Source organism: Agelaius phoeniceus, chromosome 19 (genome assembly GCF_051311805.1).
Source record: "Agelaius phoeniceus isolate bAgePho1 chromosome 19, bAgePho1.hap1, whole genome shotgun sequence".
Lineage (NCBI taxonomy): Eukaryota > Metazoa > Chordata > Aves > Passeriformes > Icteridae > Agelaius > Agelaius phoeniceus.
In genome coordinates this window covers 4,959,538-4,978,803 of record NC_135283.1, presented here as the reverse complement: position 1 = coordinate 4,978,803, position 19,266 = coordinate 4,959,538, and the positions used below count along the sequence as shown (strand labels likewise).

At 57.9% G+C, this 19,266-nt stretch overlaps 1 protein-coding gene across 1 annotated transcript; it reads right to left on the bottom strand.

Moving 5' to 3' along the window:
- On the bottom strand, window positions 1–13,987 carry UNC13D (unc-13 homolog D). Its single transcript, XM_054645315.2, has 32 exons — window positions 13,854–13,987; window positions 11,714–11,746; window positions 11,365–11,472; window positions 10,632–10,691; window positions 10,350–10,416; window positions 10,092–10,269; window positions 9,922–9,966; window positions 9,493–9,561; window positions 9,244–9,313; window positions 8,801–8,905; window positions 8,446–8,538; window positions 8,119–8,222; window positions 7,807–7,924; window positions 7,115–7,239; window positions 6,760–6,850; window positions 6,426–6,482; window positions 6,242–6,339; window positions 5,956–6,007; window positions 5,542–5,672; window positions 5,180–5,300; window positions 4,479–4,619; window positions 4,236–4,334; window positions 3,640–3,846; window positions 3,398–3,466; window positions 3,020–3,099; window positions 2,696–2,801; window positions 2,550–2,621; window positions 2,346–2,429; window positions 1,974–2,094; window positions 1,287–1,410; window positions 663–868; window positions 1–573 (listed from the first exon to the last, which is right to left on the bottom strand). Exons 1-32 carry the CDS (start codon window positions 13,908–13,910, stop codon window positions 470–472), a joined length of 3,195 nt encoding a protein of 1,064 aa, XP_054501290.1. The 5' UTR covers window positions 13,911–13,987; the 3' UTR covers window positions 1–469.
- Window positions 13,988–19,266: the final 5,279 nt, after the last annotated feature.

Genomic DNA, 19,266 nt, shown 5'->3' with positions numbered 1-19,266 from the left:
CCAGCTTTGTGGCTTTTCATTTAAAATAAGAGGCTTATCCACAAGAAAATGAGGGGGAAAAAAATTTAAAAATTTAAAGAAAAACCAAAAATCAAGGCAGGTTTGGCCATGGCTGTCCCCAGCCTGAATCAGTCGTGCTGCTGACAGGAGGGTTGGGGACACGGCCAGGAGATGCAGCACTGGCAGTGACAAACTCCAGAGGGACGGATAGGGACAGCCACACTTCCACATCCCTCGTGTAGTGTTACTAGTCCAGGCAGGCAGGCAAAGAAATCCCCTCCAATCTCCAATGCAGCTGCCCACCATCCCTGGCTCATGGAGCGCTGCTGCCCGAAGGTTGGGGTGAGCTGGGTGCTGGGAGCTGCGCTGGGCAGGCACAGGGACCCCTCTGCCCCCACACTCCTTGCAGATGCTTCTGGCTCCAACACCACCAAAGTTCCCCTTTCAGGGCCATCTTCCTGCCCCTCCCTCACTCTGTCTCCTTGGACTGCTTGGCTCGTTGCTTGCGGAGCTTAACGAAGGCCTGAGCTTCTTTGTCCCTTTTCCTGGACTCCAGCAGCTGCAGGATCTCATCTGCCAGAGGAGAAAGGAGAGGGCAGTGATGGTGGGAGATGCTCCCCACAGCCCCCTCCCCGCTCTGCAGGGGCTGTGGCACCACGTACCCGAGGGCTTGGGGTGCATGAGGGGCAGCCGGGTCTGGGGCACTCGTCCCATGTCAGCCTCGTCCTCCTCGGTGTCAAGGCCGGGCAGGCGGCACAGGGGGAAGAAGGCTTCACCCTCCAGGTCGTTGGAGCCCAGCACATCGTAGTCAAACACGGTCAGCAGCAGACAGGCCCCCTCCTGCCGGCACTTCTCGGAGGGGATCAAGCTGCAGGGCCACGGGAGGCAGGGGATCATCCCATCCCTCGGGCCCTGCTGTGCTCCACGGGCAGCCACAGCCCCGCAGTGACCCAAACCCCTCAGGGCCCCAGCACAGCCCCGCAGTGACCCAAACCCCTCAGGGCCCCAGCACAGCCCCGCAGTGACCCAAACCCCTAAGGGCCTCAGCACAGCCCCGCACTGGCCCAAACCCCTCAGGGCCCCAGCACAGCCCCGCACTGACTCAAACCCCTCAGGGCCCCAGCACAGCCCCGCACTGGCCCAAACCCCTCAGGGCCTCAGCACAGCCCCGCACCCTCCCCGGTGTGAGGGGGACGCCCCCCCTGCACACGGCAGCCCCATGGCAGACGCTCCCCAGCCTGAGGGGATGTGGGGACGGGGCCCGGTGGGTGGCAGCCCCTACGTACAAGTCGAAGGCCTCGTCGAAGAGGGGGTGCAGCTCGTTCCTCTTGCACTGGGTGGTCCGAGCCACCACCTCGGGGAACTCGTGCCGGGGCTCCAGGGTGAGCTGCACGAAGGGGTCGCTGGAGCCTGGTGGGGTGCAGATATCAGCCCCCTCCCCTGGCCCCTCTGCCCCGGCATGAACCCAACCAGGGGGCTTGGACACGCTGTGGAGGCTGCAGGGGGCTCAGGGCAGCCTCACCGCAACCCCCAGCCCAGCCCGGGCTCCTGGAGGGTGCGGGAGCATCCCCAAGCCTGCCCGCGCAGCGACGGGCTGGGCTGGCTGCAGGAGCAGTGACCTCTCCTGGAGAGCTCCCCGAACGACAGCCGGACCCGGAGAAGGTCGCTGCTCACCCGGAGTACTTTTTTATCTGCGACTGCTTTGCATAATGAAGACAAGCCGTCTGCCCTGGCTGCTGGCTTGTGCCACAAGCAGTGGGACGTGGGCACTGTGTCCTGCTTGGGCCTGCCTGCCACATCCCACTGAACCACCCAGAACCAGTGCTATAACCCTCCTTTTCCCGCAAATCCACCTCTTTGGATAAAAAAGCAAATCAAGACAGAATCCAAGCACTACCAGCATCTCTCCTGACTGGGGCATAGTAGGGACCAAGGGCAGGGGACCTGGGGCTGCCCTGCCCACCCACACTCACCGTTGGAGTCCAGCGGGATGAGGTTGGTGGCGTTGAGCACTTCCACGTGGAGTTTCTGCTCTGAAGGCCGGTACAGAGCTTTGATGGTCACGGCCCCGTACTTCTCTGAGCTTGTGTCCAGCTGGGCAGTGGGGCACAAGGATAAGGACACTGTCCTTCATCCCCATCATGGAGGGGATGCACAGGGTTGGGCAGAGGCTCAGCAGGAATTTTGGGGAATCCTCTGGGATGCATTGAGCCCCCTCCTGCTCAATGCTGCGGCAAAACCTGCCCCAACAGCCCAGGACTGGGAAATTCCACATTTCCACAAGCAGGGCCTGTGAGCAAGGGTGGGATGTGGGAAGGGGCTGGGAGCAGTATCCAGAATCCTACCTGCTGCTGGATCCTGTTGCTGAAGTATTTCTGGATGAGTTTGCGGCTGGTGGTGGAGCAGAGAGCCAGGTGAGCCTCCAGCGTCTGTGGGGAGGGGCAGAGGTGATGGTCAAGCACATGGACAGGTCCACAGCCCGGGGACATCCTCCCTGGCATCCCTTCCTCCCACAGGAACCCACAGGACCCCCATCCCCATCTCCATACCCTGAAGGCTTCACTGTGGAGGGTCTCCAGCGGCAGCCCGCAGCCCTCGGCGTGGAAGCACCGCTCCAGGCTCTGGGGACAAGGATGCTGTCAGCCACCAACCAAACCCCTGTCCTTGGCAGGGACCCCCTGCTTCCCCTTGGTACCTTCAGGGCACAGAACAGCCTCTGGCAGTGCTGGACCGAGGGCACCTGCGGCCCCCGAGCTGCTGAGAGCACAGACAGGGTGTGGTGCCACAGGAGAGTGAGGAGGCTGCAGGGGAGAGGGAGGCTGTGAGCAGGATCCAGGGGCTGGGCTGGAGGGATGGCCTTCAGCTGAAGGGCTCTGCAAAGCCCCAGAAGGAAGTGCCTCATCCTGCCAGCCCTGAAGTGGGATGGCCCCAAGCCCCATGGAGCTGAGGGGATGCTCCTGCCCAAGGGATGGTGACTCTGGTGGCCTCTGCCACAGCGCATCCCAAGTGCCCTGGTCACCTTTTGAAGTTCTCCTGGACCAGATGCTCATTGAGGTACTGCAGCTCCGACTCCAGGAACTTCATGAGCGGGATGATGGACTGCAGTGAGAGGAGAGGGCATTGGGGAGGGCAGGGGGGCATTCAGCAGGGCACAGCAGGCCAGGGAGGATCCCAGAGGGGCTCCTTCCCACACAGGCAGGCTGTGCCTGGTGTGGTCCTGCTGCTGACATGGGCATCAAGCAAAGCCTGTGGAGCTCTGGGCCCCATCACTGGTGTGTCCTGTGCCCCAGGCACAGGGAGCAGTGACAGACAGTGACAGAGGCACCCGCCAAGCAAGCAAAGGCTATCCATGGCTGCCCAAAATGATGGTCCAGGAGGGGCTGGACCAGATACCTACATCCTCAGGCTTCTGGGTGTCACTGGAAGATGAGAGCTCCTGGATGTGTCTGGCAATGCCCTTTTCCAGCTGCCAGGGAGAAATGCAGGAAGAGACTTGGAGACTTTGTCCTCTGCACCAGTCTCCCCATGCCCAGCTCCACCTTGTCTCCATCCCAGGAGCATTATGGGTTTCAGGACACCTTGGGTGAAACTGCTCTGGGCCAGGTGAGGGCCAAGGGGGCATCAGTGGCAGGTGGTCACCTTGGTAGCCAGGGCTTGCACCACGTCCCGGACCTCATGGTCCAGGCAGGCCACGGTGCTGTCGAGCTGGTTGTGCAGAGCGTTCTGGATCTGCTGGGGCTCGATGATGCCCCTCGTGCGCTGCTCCAGCTGGGCCCAGGCCAGCTGGGAGGGCAGCTTCAGCATCAGCAGCCGCAGCTGCTCGATGTTGTTCACCACGATGCAGAGCTGGGGGAGGTGGGTCTGCTTCAGGGTCCACACCCCCTGGAGCATCCCACATCCCCATCCCCAAGGCAATCTCCATCATTATTCCCATTCCCATCCCACATCCCCATCCCCAAGGCAATCTCCATCATTATTCCCATTCCCTTCCCACATCCCCATCTCCAATCTCATTTTCATCCTCACCTGTGTCCCCATCCCCATCCTGCTCCCCCTGCTCACATAATTTCCCTCCTGATTTTCCAGGATCATGGCTTTTGATGGCCAACTGGTCCCTGTGGAACCCAAACTGAGGATGTCAGCTGGGTTCTCAGCAGCTCAGCTCACTCTTTGTCCAGACACCAGGGCCAAATCCTTCCCTTCCTGGAGCAACCAGGACAGGTTCCAATACCAACCTTGTTGGCTGCCTCACCCTCGTTCTGCTCACTCAGGGACAGAGCCTCAGCCCTCTCCTTGATGAGCTTGCAGTACATCAGGGAGATCTTGCACATGTCCTGCAGGACAGAGAGGAAAGCAGCAGGACTGAGCCAGGCAACAAGAGGACCACTGTGGGCTCAGGGAACACCATCACAGGGGGTACTGGCTCCTTCAAGTGCAGGAGGAGGAAACTCCAGGTGCTGGTGCCCAGCTGTACAAACCTCCAGGAGATTGACCATGATCATGAAGGCTTTCTCAGGGTCCGGCCACTTGAGCTGCTGCCAGGTTGTCATGATCTGGGCGTAGCAGGTGGACAGGTCAACAGTGGATGTGCTGTGCTTGTGGTACCCATAAGGCTTCAGCTGAGGGGCAGAGAAGACAAACACAGCTTAAACAGGGAGATGCCATCCCAGAGAGAAGAGCTGCTCCTTCACTTCGGGGCTCTCTGGCCCATCATCAGTTCCTTACATCCCAATGTCATCACACAACCACTTTGGAGAGTAGAGGAGATGAGGATGGATGGAGCAGCACGAGCTCCCTGCTTCCCTCCATACATCCCCCCAGTGCTGCTGGACCCCACTAAGAGCAGCCATGGCTGCCTTCCCTCCCCTCTTCAGAGAGGCTGGAACCAAAGGGGATTCTCACAGCATGGCCCAAATGCAGGGTCCTCAGATCACAAGGGCTGCCAGGAAGCAGCAAGGGAAGGGACACAGGGACATTGTGTGGGGCCAGAGTGGGTGGGATCAGCTGGCCCAGGGGACCACATGCTTTGTTATGCATTTGGCAGAGGAACCAGGCTGCTCCTGGGCTGCCAGAGGCACCTGTGGTGGTGTCAGTGCTGTGAGCCAGGCCCAGCAGCAGGGCATGGAGGGCAGCTGCAGTGTCCCAAAGGGAAGAGGGAGATTTCTCCTCCCCACGTTACCTGGTCCATCTGGATGGCTCTCTGGGCCCTCTCCAGTGTGGTGGTGTAGGCCTTCTGCAGCCACAAGGGCAATGCTTCCTCAAACCACTGGTGGAAGTTGCTCAGAGCCAGAGGTCCATCACTGTGGAGGAAGGCATCAGTTCTCCAACCACACAGCAGCAGCATGGGACCATCACCCCTCCTGCTCTCACACCAACCCCAGCCAGGGATCAGCCCCAAACCCTCTGGTGATGCTCCCATTGACACCACACACCAATAGCCTGCTCTGCCTGCTGTGCAATTAGTGATGAAGGATCCACAGATTGTCTCAGATGCTGCTGGATCCCTCCCTCTGGCATCTTTCCCCTCTCAGGGCTGGATACCTGCTAGGGAGGGAGTCCTTCATCTGATAGAGCTCCTGCAGTTTCCTGTAGAGATCAAAGAGGCTCTCGGCCGTGGGTCTGGACATGCTGCTGTCAACCTTGTGCAGCTGCTCCTGGACATGCTCTGCCACCTGGATGGAAGCAAGGCCAGGGGGGACAGTGTGAGGCCCGGCCAGGAAGGCTCCTTCTGGAGGGAGGGTCAGCTCAGGGGATTCCTCTTCCTTTTGGGTGGTATTTCAGGAGATTTGTTGGGTCAAACAGTCCCCATAGCCACTCTATGGGCACAGAGGGAGAGTTTCTCTTGCTCCCCTTCCAAGCTTGCAACAAGCAGCTGCCACCTAAAGGGTGACTAAAAACCTCAGCCTGGCTTTAGACCTTAGTCCCCCGAGGGCAGAGCAGCCCGGGCTTGCTCACCAGGCTCTCCAGCTCCAGGTAGGCAATGGAGAAGATATTCAACTTCAGGTTGCTGCAAGAGAGAAATGTGGATTCAGGAGCCTGCCCGCCCCAGCCCAGCAAGGCCAGGCCAGCAAACCCTCCCAGGACATGCCCTGGGTGAGGCCAGCACAGCCCTAAGGGGCAGAGGTGGGACCAAAGACCCCACCTGTGGAGCCCAAGGGCCAAGGAATGAGGCACCAAAGTGCCCTGCCACTCTTGATCCCAGGGAAGGTGGATGGGGGTGAGATCAAGCACTGAAACCTACGTGCTGAACAATTTATTCCAGATCTTTTGGCACTGTTTGAGATCTTCTATCACCTCCAGAAGGAGCTTGGACAAGGCTTTGCTATTCTCCTCTATGCTCTGCAAAGGGAAGAACAGCTTGTTTTGAATGCTCAGACATTCTGAGGTGACTTTATCACGTCGGAGAGACAGAGATGGGAGCTGACCTTCACCATGGGCTTGAGGTGCTGCTTCTGCATGTGGAACCACTCCGTGGTGCCTGACTGCAAGAGAGGAGTCCTGGTGGGATGGCAGGGAAGCAGGAGGAGCAAAGCCAGCTCTGTCACCCCCTTCACTCTCCCTGTCCCCTGGGTGAGGGGAGGACCTGTGGTGGGAACCACGGGCTGGGGCCACCAGGTTGAAGGAGCAGGTATTTCCCATGCCATGGTGATCCATGTGGATTTGCTGAGGTGTGGGCATTGGGCAGGGGGTGGAAGGAAAGGGAGACCCACAGGGTCCCACCCTGCAGGGGTTGGGGGCAGGGGCTGAGACCCCCAGTACCTTCAGAGCTGTGGAGACCATCTGGGGCAGGTCAGGGCTGGGTGTGCACAGCTCACGGAAAGCTTTGGTTTTGCACATCTGGACAAGGACCCTGCAAAGTGAGAACCTGGAGTGAAACCCAGCCCCTGCCATGAGAAACGAGCACCTCTCCCCTCAGAGACTCTTCTCAAAGAGCCTTCCCCTCCCAGCAACATCCCCACAGGGAGCCCAGGGATGAGGGATGAGGGATGGCACAGGACAAGTGTCACAGCAGCCTAGACAGGGGAGAAAAGGCTCACACTGAGTTTTGCCAAGCTCAGGGGTTTGTCCTGAGCCACAGGACCCCACGTGCAGCTGGCAGCAGTGACCCACTCACCGGAGCAGGGACTGGAGCCTCTCCGTGGACCTCGGGACAGAGAGGGGGAAAATGATGCGGAACCTACGGATGAGGGAGACCCCGTAGGTCAGCAGGGACTGGAAGGACTCGGCCAGCTCTGCCTTCTGGGGACAAGAAAGTAAACATGCATCGTCCTCCTCAGTCACAGGCAGATGCTGGCAGGACCACAGAGGAGGGAGCTGCTGCTCCCATTCCTTCCCAGCCTCCTCCAGGGATGGGAAAAAAACCCTCATGTCTCTGGTAGCTTCTCCCTGGAGGGACTGAACTGAGCTTTGTGCTTAAACCTCATTGCTATGCATGGAAAATTCAGTGTCTCAGCAGGGTGCAGGGATGCTCTGGGAAAACAGGCTGGGAGCAGCAGAAATTGGGTCATATTTAAGTTTTGCAGGGAGTTGTGATTGACCTGATGGCAGGGATGGGGGAGGGGGATGTCAGTGCAAAGGGTAAGGGGCTCTCCACAGAGAGGGGGAACAAACCACTGGGAAATGCCCTCCAGACACCCTGGCACCCCTGACCCCCAGTCTCCTGCCCCTCATGAAACACGGGGACTGAAACAGCCCCAGGGCCTCTGGGAGGAGAGGCTCAGGGCTGGGTGCCTGGGGCACTTTTAGGGGTTCCTGGGAGGAGAGGCTCAGGGCTGGGTGCCTGATCTCCCTGATCTCTGCCCTCACCTGCTCTGGCCTCAGGCGCTCCTGCACCCAGCGGTACTCGATGCTGGTGATCTGGTGGAGGAGGCAGCTGCTGTTGAACTCCAGGCTCTGGTAGAGTTTGCTGTAGGCCAGCCACTGCCTGGGGAGGAGAGAGGGCTGGGCTGAGCCCCCAGGGGCTGGGGAACACCCAGGAGCCAGCCACAGTCACAGCCGGGGGCACAGGGGGCACCCAGGGAGCAACACCTGAGCTCAGGGGACTGACCAGCTGTGGTCAGAGGGTCCCAGCAAGGCCCCAGGTGCTATCCTGGGGTGCTCTGGGTGTGGGGTACTCACGCCATGTCCTGGTGGAAGTCAGAGAGGTCCTTCTGTGTGGCGTGCAGGTACAGCACGGTGCTGGCGTGGCTGCTCAGCTCCCCGTCCCAGGAGGTGCTGCCAGCCTGCCACGAGGGAAAGGGGGAGGAATGCATCCTGGAGCAAGACAGGATGAGGAGGAGGAGGACAGGCACCATGGGGGGTGTATTTGCAGGAGTGGGAGCCCCAGAAAGGTGCCAGGCATCATTCCCACCACACAATGAGTTGGGGTGTGGGCTGCAAAGGAAGGCCTCCCCAGCCCAGCTGCTGGAGGGCTGCTTCTGGTGCTGGTGGCAGCCCTGGCGGTACCTGGTGCTGGAGGATCTCATGGGACACCAGCTGCTGCAGCAGGTGGCGGTGGACGGTGTAGCTCGGCTGTGTCCGGCTGCTGGTGGTGGCTCTCTGCAAAGGGACAAGGCAGAGAGAACCATCACCAGGGATGCTGCCACCCTGGGGACAGAGGGCCCAAAAGGCAGGGCTGGAGAGCCAAGGGCTGTGGGTGCACCAGGAGCAGGGTCCCAGTGCTGGCATTGAGCTCAGGGCAGGGTCCAGCACCCTGCAGACCCTGTGCTGGCACCTGTGGCCCCCAGACAAGCCTCAGGGGACAGGCAGCTGTCCCATCCTGCCAAGGCAATGGAAAGGACCTTTCCACATCCCATCCCACCTTCTTGTGCGTCAGTAGGAACTGCAGGTGACAGTGTCCCCGCTCGGGATAGGTCTCTGTCCGTGGCTCCAGCTGGTACCACTGGTCATTCCAGCAGTGCAGGTCCTGCAGGCACAGAGGGACAAGGGGGAAGCCCTGGGCAGCCTTCCCAGGAGAAGGATCTCGTTCAGAGACCAGGGGATCTTCATCCCACTGCGTTCATGGGACAGGAAGATTCAGAATTGGATTAAAACCACAGGATGTGCAGTGACTGTTGGAAGTACTGTGGCACAGGGAGGGACCATCAGTCTGTGGCTCTGAGACAGGATCCTGGGTGTGGCACAGGGCTGGGATCCCGCCCGGATCCTGCCCGGATCCTGCCTGGATCCTGCCCGGATCCCGGGAGGTTTCACCGGGGAAAGTCCTGGGGAGCCCTCGGAGGAGGGGAGGCACGCGGGGCTCACCTTCAGGCGAACGACCACGTTCCCCAGGAAATCGTCCTGCCCTTTGTCTTTGCGAGCATCTTTAAAGATCCTGAAAGGCACAAACAGCCGAGGGGGTGGGAAGGTGCCTGCAGCCGTGCCCCGGCCGTGTGACACAGACCTGCCGCCCTCCTCCCTCCCTCTTTCCAAGGGCGATTTTTAAACCCAGCAGGCAAATAAGCATTTTCCACCCCTCTTCCTCAGCAGCCTTGGGGCCACACCAGCACCAACCTTTTGAGGCCGTGCAGGTCCGTCAGCTCCCCTAGCTTGTGCCGCATCGACTCCACCACGTCCGAGTCCCTGCGAGGGCGGGAGGCAAAACCCACGGCGGGGAGAGGGGAAATGCAGGGGATGGAAAAGCAGAGCAGGGAATTGCAGTGACGGTGGAGAGGGAAAGCACAGGAGCAGGGAAATGTCAGGGTGGAGGCCACCCCCAAACCCAGCCCAAATCTGCCAGCACGTGGGTCTCCATAAGTTAAAGCAGGGCTTAGGACAAGCCCTGCCTGGGCACAGCCAGCCTGGCTTTCCCTGCTGGCACAGGTCACATCCTGCACTGAGCACTGCTCCAGGGAGAGTGATGGGCAAGGGGTTCCCAGCTGGCTTCAGGAGGCAGCACCCCCTCGGGCAGGGGCCTGGGCTCACGGGGATGCTGTCACTCACCACATGTCCAGGTGGAAGCTGGCTGTCTCCACATCCTTAAACTCCCTGCAAGGCACCAGGGGATGCTGTTATTCCAGTAACACAAGAGTGAACCCCCATCCCCAGCCAAGAGCCCTGGCCATGCCCTGCACCCCCCCAGAGAGCAGAGCCAAGGGGTGGGGGTGGATTACAGGATGAAGGTCTCGTTCCACACTGGGCTGAGGGTCTGGTTTATGACTTGGGTGCGATGGATTTGGTCTTCAGGGATGAGGTCTTTGACCACAGCCTTCATCCTCCTCTTGTGGTCAGGGTGGGCTGGCTCCTGGCTCCTGGCCTCGATGCCCAGCAGGCAGTATGGGTCACTGAGCCCTGCAGAAGCAGAGCTCTGGGAATTCCCTTCGGGAGCAGCAGCTGCCCCTCTTCCCACAGGACAACCCCCCTCCACTTACCACTGACATCTTTACCCAAAATTCCCTTGGCTTCCTTCACAGTGGCTTTCAGGCAGTAAATGGGGCTCTGGAAAAATGAATAAACAGATATTAATGTGCAGGGTCACCAAGCCTGAGAGGAAGGATCAACCCTGCATGGAAGGATGGGGCTGGAGCAGGACCTTGCCATCAGCTCCCACCCAAGCAGTGACAACCCCAGGGCACCCCAAATCCCCACCACAGGGTCTCAGAGGCACTGCAGCCCCTCAGCAGCACCCCCGCTGCACACTGGGGACACTGTACCTCCAACTCCATGACCTGCTGCATGATGACACCGTGCTCCTCTGCGTCCATGCCAAAAGCCTGTGTGGATATTGGGGCTGGTGATGGATTCTGCTCTGCTAACAGGGGCTGGAGAGCAGCCAGGGGCTTCCCTCTGCTCCCTGGGAGCCAGCAGCAGCCCAAGGGGAGAGGAGAGTGGCTGAGTCCAGCAGAAAGGCTGGGGACCAGCTGAAAGCTCTTGAGGGAGAGCCTTCTTCCCACCATCCCCAGCCTAAGATAAACACTTCTCCCCAGGGCTAATATTTCCCAGCCACAGGATGCTCCCAGCCCTCCAGCTGGATGCTGCTGCTACGTCTTTCATGGTGCTTGTTAAAAGCTTCTTCTGAGTGACCCTCATGATTACTGGCTCCAAACAACCAGAGAGAAATTGTGTGTGGTGGGGGTCAGGGCAAGTTCTGCAAGCTGGGATGGGGCACTCCACATCCTGGCCCCTGGAGGCTCCAGCCCAAGCCCCTGGCACATGGAAAGCCCAACGTTATTCAACATTAATATTCTCAAGTTTGCAAGTGAAAGTTTGTTATTCAGCCTCCTGAGAATGTTGTGGTCTCCTGTGAACCACCAGAGTAAATCAAAGTCTCTTTAAACACTCACTATGTGAGCTTGGGGCATAACAGACCCCTACCATGCCCTGTAGCTGGGAGGATGGACAAGTCAGGGGACAGGTTTTGGGGACCCTGTCAGGAAGGGGATGCACCTTCTGCACGTAGGAGTAGAGCTCCTGGGAGTCCCCGATGTGCTGCTGCTCGGGCTTGCCCAGGCGGTGCCGGATGGTGTAGAGAACCTCCTCATAGAGCAGGGCCAGCTGTGGGGACAGTGCTGACACCTCACATGGGGACAGCCAGCAGGGATCCCCCAGGAGCAGCAGGATTTCCATGCATCCCCCAGGAGCAGCAGGATTTCCTCCTCAAGCTCTGTGCCAGGCCCTGCCGCCCCCTGCATCCACCTGCTGTCCCTGGGGAGCTGAGCCACGTCCCCAAGCCCCTGCAGCACTGCCACCCCCTCCAGTGCCACCAAGGGACACCACAGTGGGGCCACACTCTTACCTCCTCCTTGGAGAAGCGGTGGGACAGATCCATCTGGGGAGAGAAGAGGAGCAGAGAGGTTTCCCATCAAGGGCATGGTTTGAGGAGGAAGTCGTGGCCGGACAGGGCAGGGCAGCCAGGCTGGGGTGGCATCACCCACAACACATGAGGATGGGATGTCCCAAAGGATGCTGTGACACCCCATGGCTGAGGGACAATGTCCCCCATCACCCACCAGCAGGGCAGCACGGGGGGCTTCACCCCCAAGTCCCATTAATTGAGGAGGGGGCTGTGAGGGTGGCAGCACCAGCTTGGGGTGACCCCCAGGAGGCTTTAAAAGCCAACAACCCATCTGTCACCCCAGAGCCACTCACTCCAGCAGCACCAGGCTGGAGAGCAGAGCAGCTGAGGGACAGGGCAGGGGCCAGAGCACAGTGAGGAGCTCCAGGCTGGTCAAGGAGATGCCAAAAGCCACCAGGATTTGGTGCACTGCTACAAATCTCTGACAGCTGCAAGGGAGCACTGCTCATCCCCCACGTGAAGGATGCCCAGGACAGCTCTGACTGTCCAAACAGGAATGAAATCTGAGTGGTGACAGTGCCAGAGGAAGGGAACTGGTGTCCCTGTGCCATCTGTCACGGGTCCTGGCACTGGAACCTCTGGGAGTACAAGGGGATGACACCAAAAAATGCAACAGAAGTCTTAAAAGTGAATTTGGGCTTTTCTGGGCTGAGAGGGGTTTGCAGAGTATGGTCCCAGCACCTGCGCATGCAGGGCTGTGGGGATGGATGGATGGATGGATGGATGGATGGATGGATGGATGGATGGATGGATGGATGGATGGATGGACAAATCCTACCTGTGGGTCAGCCCAGGCCCCAAAGTGACCTTAGGAGCCCCTAACAGAAAAAAAATAAACCAACCCTGAGCTTGAACATTAACATTTGCTTATGGCAAATCTAGGGCTGGCATAATCCCCCAGCCATCTGGACTGAATTCAACCCTTCCAGCCCCAGCAAGTTTAACCCTTGAGCTGCTTCTCTCCCACCTGCCTCCACATCCCTCCTTGTACCCAGTGGTGGCTGCTGGGGGCTCTGGTGGCTCAGCAGCCCCCTGTGAAAGGGTCCTGTTGCACTCAGGAGGTCCCAGCCTGGTTCCATGCACCTTCTGCTGCTGCTGGCACTGTCCTGCCTGTGCCAGGGCATGGGGGCATGGCCCCATCCCAAACCTTTCAGCATCCCCACAGTCAGTGCTGCCCCATCGCAAGGTCACAAGCATAGAGGGGACAGAAAAAGGACTTTATTTCTCTGCTGCTGTTATTTGTTATCAGCAAGACACAAGCATCTGCTCCTCGCCCAGCAGTGGGGTAGCCCAGGAGGGCAGGGGGAGGAATCCCTGCTGGTTTTGGGGCAGCTCCCTGCTGTTCCATTCTGCCCAGACACGGTGGCTGCAGGATCTGCTCTGTGGTGTGCAGATCCCACATGTGCACATGGGACTGGCTAAGCTAAAGCTGAGCTGAGCCACCAGGATGTGTTTACTGCTGCTAATCCTCATGCTGAGAGCCCAGCTCAAATCCAGTGGTGTTGCTTAAATCCAGGTCTGGATCCAGCCCCCAGCATCAGCCCAGCCCAGCAGCTGCAGCAGTGGGGAGGCAGCAGGGACAGGGGCACTCAGGAGGGGAGACAAGTCCCTGAGAGGGGGACAGTCCCAGGACAGACCATCCCAGGAGCCCAGCGTGGGGCATTGTGCCCTCGTGCTCCCAGCAGCACCGGGCAGAGCTCTGGCTCCCATCTCACCGGGACAGACACACAGACAGGGGACCCACAGGGAGCTTGGTCATTTTGGGATGGCCTGGAGCAGGGCGTGGGGGCAGCTGTGGCAGCACAGCCCAGAGGGGCTCAGAGGGACCCTCAGTGGGTGCACAGAGCTGCAGCTGACCCTGTACTCACCCTGGGGTGCCCATTTACCCGGGTAGGTGCCCCCCTCTCTCCGTCACACCCAGGCCCTGGTCCCTTTTCCTTCTCTTTTCCCCCATTCCCCTTTTACAGCCTCAGCACCCAGCGTTGTCCCCAAGACCCCCTGGGCACAGCCACCCTGACCTGCCTGCTGCCATCTCCCCTCAAACACCTCCCCATCATCCCCTGAGCTCCAATCCACCTACCTCGGGGCTCTCCTCCCCGGGGAGGCTCCCCGGGGGGCTCTGGCCAGCAGGATCCATCTGGGGCAGGCTGAGCGTGGGGCCGGGCTGCAGCTCTGCCTGCAGCTCGCTGCTCGAGGAGGAAACCACAGCCCTTATCAGAGCGTGGCCATTTTAACTGAGCGGAAACGAGCTCGGGGCTCCTCGCTGAGCTCCCCGGGACACCGGCGCCCCCCCTGGCCCTGCTCCCCAGCGCCCCAACACTGCTCCTTGGCACCTCCTGGCCCTGCTCCCCAGCACCCCAACACTGCTCCTCAGCACCCCTGGCCCTGCTCCCCAGCGCCCCAACACTGCTCCTTGGCACCTCCTGGCCCTGCTCCCCAGCGCCCCAACACTGCTCCCCAGCATCTCCTGGCCCTGCTCCCCAGCGCCCCAACACTGCTCCCCAGCATCTCCTGGCCCTGCTCCCCAGCACCCCAACACTGCTCCCCAGCACCCCAACACTGCTCCCCAGCATCTCCTGGCCCTGCTCCACAGCACCCCAACACTGCTCCTCAGCACCCCTGGCCCTGCTCCCCAGCACCCCAACACTGCTCCTCAGCACCCCTGGCCCTGCTCCCCAGCACCCCAACACTGCTCCTTGGCACCTCCTGGCCCTGCTCCCCAGCACCCCAACACTGCTCCTCAGCACCCCTGGCCCTGCTCCCCAGCACCCCAACACTGCTCCTCAGCACCCCTGGCCCTGCTCCCCAGCACCCCAACACTGCTCCTCAGCACCCCTGGCCCTGCTCCCCAGCACCCCAACACTGCTCCCCAGCACCCCTGGCCCTGCTCCCCAGCACCCCAACACTGCTCCCCAGCACCCCTGACCCTGCTCCCCAGCGCCCCAACACTGCTCCTCAGCACCCCTGGCCCTGCTCCCCAGCGCCCCAACACTGCTCCTTGGCATCTCCTGGCCCTGCTCCCCAACACCCCAACACTGCTCCCCAGCATCTCCTGGCCCTGCTCCCCAGTGAGAGGAGTAGCAGATTTGTCTTTACAAACCAGCTGTGGGTCTGCTGGTAGATAACACTAGCTCTGGAAGATAAAAGAAACAATGGGAAGGATTCCACTGATGGATGAATGGAAAAAGATATTTGCTTTTACAAATAAACTTTAGGTTTGCTGAGAAATGAAATTAGACATTGAGAGAGGAAAGAAACAATGGGGAAGAAAAACCCCTAAATTCTGTAAGAATTAAAAATGAAAAGGGAGGGTTATACATTAGAGGGAATCTTCAGTATCAGGTGTATCAGGAAGTCTGAACCTCTCAAGTACCCCAGCCAAGGGGGAAAGAGAGAGGGAAATTGGGATAAAAAGGAGGCTGTGTCCTCCAAAAATTTGAGAGATCCCAGGGGAATGCCCCATGGCCTCTCCCTTTATTCAAATAAAGTCAAAGGACTCCTCTGTCTCCTTTTTGCACATAAACCTCTGGTGTTTGTAAATTAATTTTCCTAACACCACCATCCCTTAGCCCTGCTCCCCAGAACCCCCAGCCCTGCTCCCCAGCACCGTGGGGACTGTGGGGCACACACAACGTGGGGGCAAAAGGAAAGTCCCTGCTACCACTTATGAGCAAGGAACTGGGAGCAAGTGTGTAGCCAAATTTCCCCTCACAGGGAAAAGCAAGGCACCAATTCTTCCCAAGAATATTTCTGGGTTTCACATTCTCTGAACAGCAGAGAAAGAAAACACAATTCACATCATTTGCTGTGCCTGTGTTTGTGCCAAAGCAGAATGCAATATGGAGATTGTTTACCCACAGTGATGGTGTTTTGTTTCCTTGGCCTATCAGGGCCAGGTGTGTGTGTGTGTGTGGGGACTGTGGGCTGACAGTCACAAGATTCTGTGCTGTGTGTGCTCTTGTGTGCAGGGTTGAGTGCTTGGCAGATTCAGTTTTAGATATCTAGAATAATATGGTATAATAAGGTAATTAATTAGCCTTCTGAGATCAATGGAGTCCTCATCATCATTCCTCCTTCGTGGGGGCCCTCGCAGCATTGCAATAGAAGTGGAGAGAAATAGTCTTGAGAAGGAAAAGCCCAGAGGGGAAGGGGGTGATGGAGAGGATTTGTGAAGGCAGCACAAAGGGTCTGGGCTCTGATTTTGGGATCCTTCATGCCCTGAGAGCAGAGACAGGGACCTGGCAGAAAGCCCCGGGTGTCTTCAGCCCCGGGGGATGGGGGATTTGAAACCCCATGCAAAAGCTGCAGGATGAGAAGTCCTTGCAACACCCAGGAGAGTTGCACAAGGTTGGGCTGAGAACAGAAACAGTAGAGAGCCAAGAACAGCAATCAGAAAGGGCCTGTGACCTTTTCCCAAACGGGCTGTCCAGAAAGAGCTGGTTACTGAGAGAAAAGCAGAAAGAAATGACGTGGAAATCTTGTTCTTTATCATCAGCTTTCATTCTTGTAAACACTTTATCAGACTGCAGCTTGCCAGGCAGTTGCCCTCCCCTGGCAGATCCCTATCAGGATGCTCTCACTGATAACAAACTGGGTGGGGGAAGGCTTGGCTGGGCACCAGGAGATGGCCAGGGGCAGAGCCCGTGTGCTCCTGGGTGTGTTGTGTCTACAGGCACAGCTCCTGGGCTTTGGAGGAGCTGTTGAGCTGCACAAGCATTTGGTGCTCATGGGCAGACCCAGAGCCCTGGCAAGGACAAGGACATCAGCCCCTGCTCAGAGTCACTGCTGGGGTTTGGTGCCACTGCTGGGGTTGCTGAGGAGCCACAGGCCCTGTGCAGCAGGGCAGGGACTCCCCAAGGGGAAATTTTGTCTTCCCCACACCTTTCTGGCCCCTGGATGATCCAAAACCCATTTAAAAAAAGATGTTTCAGATGTAACACAGATGGCAGTGGCTCCACACTGGGATCAGTGGTCCTGTGCAGGCACTCAGGGATTTGTGCTGAACCCAAACAGGAAACCATGGCCATGGAAACTGCACTGGAAAGTTTGTGTCCTCAGTAGCAGAGAAGGACTCAGAGTGCATCAGCACAGAGCCCCACAGCACGCTGGCTCCAAGCAGGGCTGCAGGAGGATGCTGGCAGCAGCAGCCCTGCCAGAGGATGAGGGCAGGCAGCCAGTTCCTTCCAGCCTTGCACTCATCCACTCCTTTAATTGAGGCAGGTTGCACTCTTTTAATTCCTTTAAGAAAGACACAACCTCCCTTTGCCCTGGGACCCTGTAAGAGCAGGTTAATGGCAAAAGGGATTCCCTGAAGTTGTGGGATCAGGAGATGGAGAAAGGGCTGAGAGCAGAGGCAGGGAGTTGATGTGGGGGGCAGATTTTCTTTATCCAGGTCATCCAGCACAGGACTGGGGCCAAGAGGGGCTGAACAGCATAAAAACAGTGAATTTCTAGGAGCAGGGGGATGCCAAGGTAATCTACAGAATAAAAATCCAGAGATACAGTGAGACACCCAAAAGCTGAAATGCACTCCTGAGATTTTTCAGCCTTGTCCCCCGAGGTCTGAAAAAAGCTGCTTGTTACACTTCTGCTCTCTCCCCTGTCAGGAGGGCTCTGGTAACTCTCCCCAGGTTACCAGAAATTGGGTGTCCCAAGGAACTGAGCTTCAGAATCCCTTCTTGTGCACTCCCCAGTTTGGCACTGGAGCCACCTCCTCACCCCCACCTGCTGAGGATGCCCCTTCCCTCTGCTACAGAGATGCTCAGAGGTGCTCACCCAGCCCTGCCAGCCCCAGCCTTGGCTTTATCCTGCCTTTTTCCATTGGCTCGCCTTGGGCAAAGCTTCAAAGCATCTCCTCCCTTGCTGATGGTGGAGAAGCTGATTCCTGTCCCATGACACACACAAATGCAGTTTATTGATCTGGGACATCAGCTCTGTGCTCCCTTGCAAAGTGTTGCTAGTGGGAGCTACAGAAGAGTGCATAATGGCCTTTGGAAACCGTTGTTGTCATCTTTGCTTTTAGCTTTGATTGCAAAAGCAAAATCTGGCCCAGCAAACAGCAGCCCCAGAGGTAAAGGCAGGACATGGACTCAGCATCCTTGAGCTGCTCACATCTTTCACTGCTCCTTGCCAACAAAAAATAACAGCAGTCAGGATGTCTCTTGCCTCAACCAGCACAGAGAGAACAGCTGAAAGAGTTTAGTCAATCTTCAAATCCACTTCTCTCCTCCTTGTAACACTGGAGAAGTAAAATCCAGCCATAACCATTGCTAAACAGCAGGCAGTGACCCTCCAGCCAGGAGCTGGTGGCTGGGCTGGGGTTGTGCAGGCTTTAGAAAGCAAAAGTTCAGCTGCAGTGTGGAAGTGTCTGTTTAAAAGCCCTTTCCCCAGCTGGGCACTGCACTGGGCTGCAATGCCCTCTGGAAAGGTCAGGCACAGCCCAGCAGGGTGGGAGCTCACAGCTCCCAGCAGAGCCAGCAGGGTCCTTGGGAAGGACTCTGTGCAGGGATCACATGGATTCGAGCCTCTGTGGGTGCCAGGGGAGAGCTGTCTGGTGAACAGCTCTCAAAAGCAGCAAATATCCTTTTTCCCCTGGGTTTTACCAGCAGCCACCTGTTCCACAAAATACCAGTGACAAAAACCCCTGAGCTCCAGTATTTGCACCTCGAGTTACTCCTTGTCCAGGAATAATAAGAGAAGCCCTAAAAGCAGCTCCAGAAGGAGTGAGGATTTCTGGTTAGTAGAGACAATCCTGATAAACTCCATTCCTCACACTGGCAGACAATTAGCAAAACATCCCAGACATCCAAGGCAGGACTTTCTAAAGGGAGGGGGTGGGCATTCCCCAAAACAGCCCCTGCTTCCCATGCTGTCAGTCTGCCTCCCAAAATAACCAACATATATATGCACAATGTGAAGCCTTACATTCCTTTTAAAAACAAATCATTGTTAAAAACAAATCATTGTTAAAAACAAATAATCCTAAAGGAAAACCTTTTATACCTGTCCCCAATATAAATAAAGCCCACTTGTGAATGGGGTTATAGGTGCTGCTGAGAAAACAGATCTCCAAAGAACAAGCATCATCACCTTATTTATAGGGAATAATCTTCCCCTCAAAGGAAAACCTGCTAGGAAAGAACCCTCCACCAGCATTAACAGTGGTTTATCTCCTACCTCCTGTCTTGATCCTGAAGCCGCAGCCTGGCCTCACTCTTATCTCTCGGATGGAAATGGGCAAATAGTCAAAAAACTGATTTCAACATGTCCCTCCCTCACTTCTCCTTTAAGCACGGGGTCCGATGACTCTGCAGAACCCAGGGGCGCCTGCCAAGCTTTGGCAAAGGGGGCAGTGCAGGCAGCAGGCAGGGGAGAGGAAGGGAAGGTGTTTCACAATGAGAGACATCCCTGTTTGCCCTCTTTGGGGCTGCCCAGGTGAGATAAACCCCTGGCACCCACTGAGTGCTGTGGGGCCACGATCCCATACCCAGGAG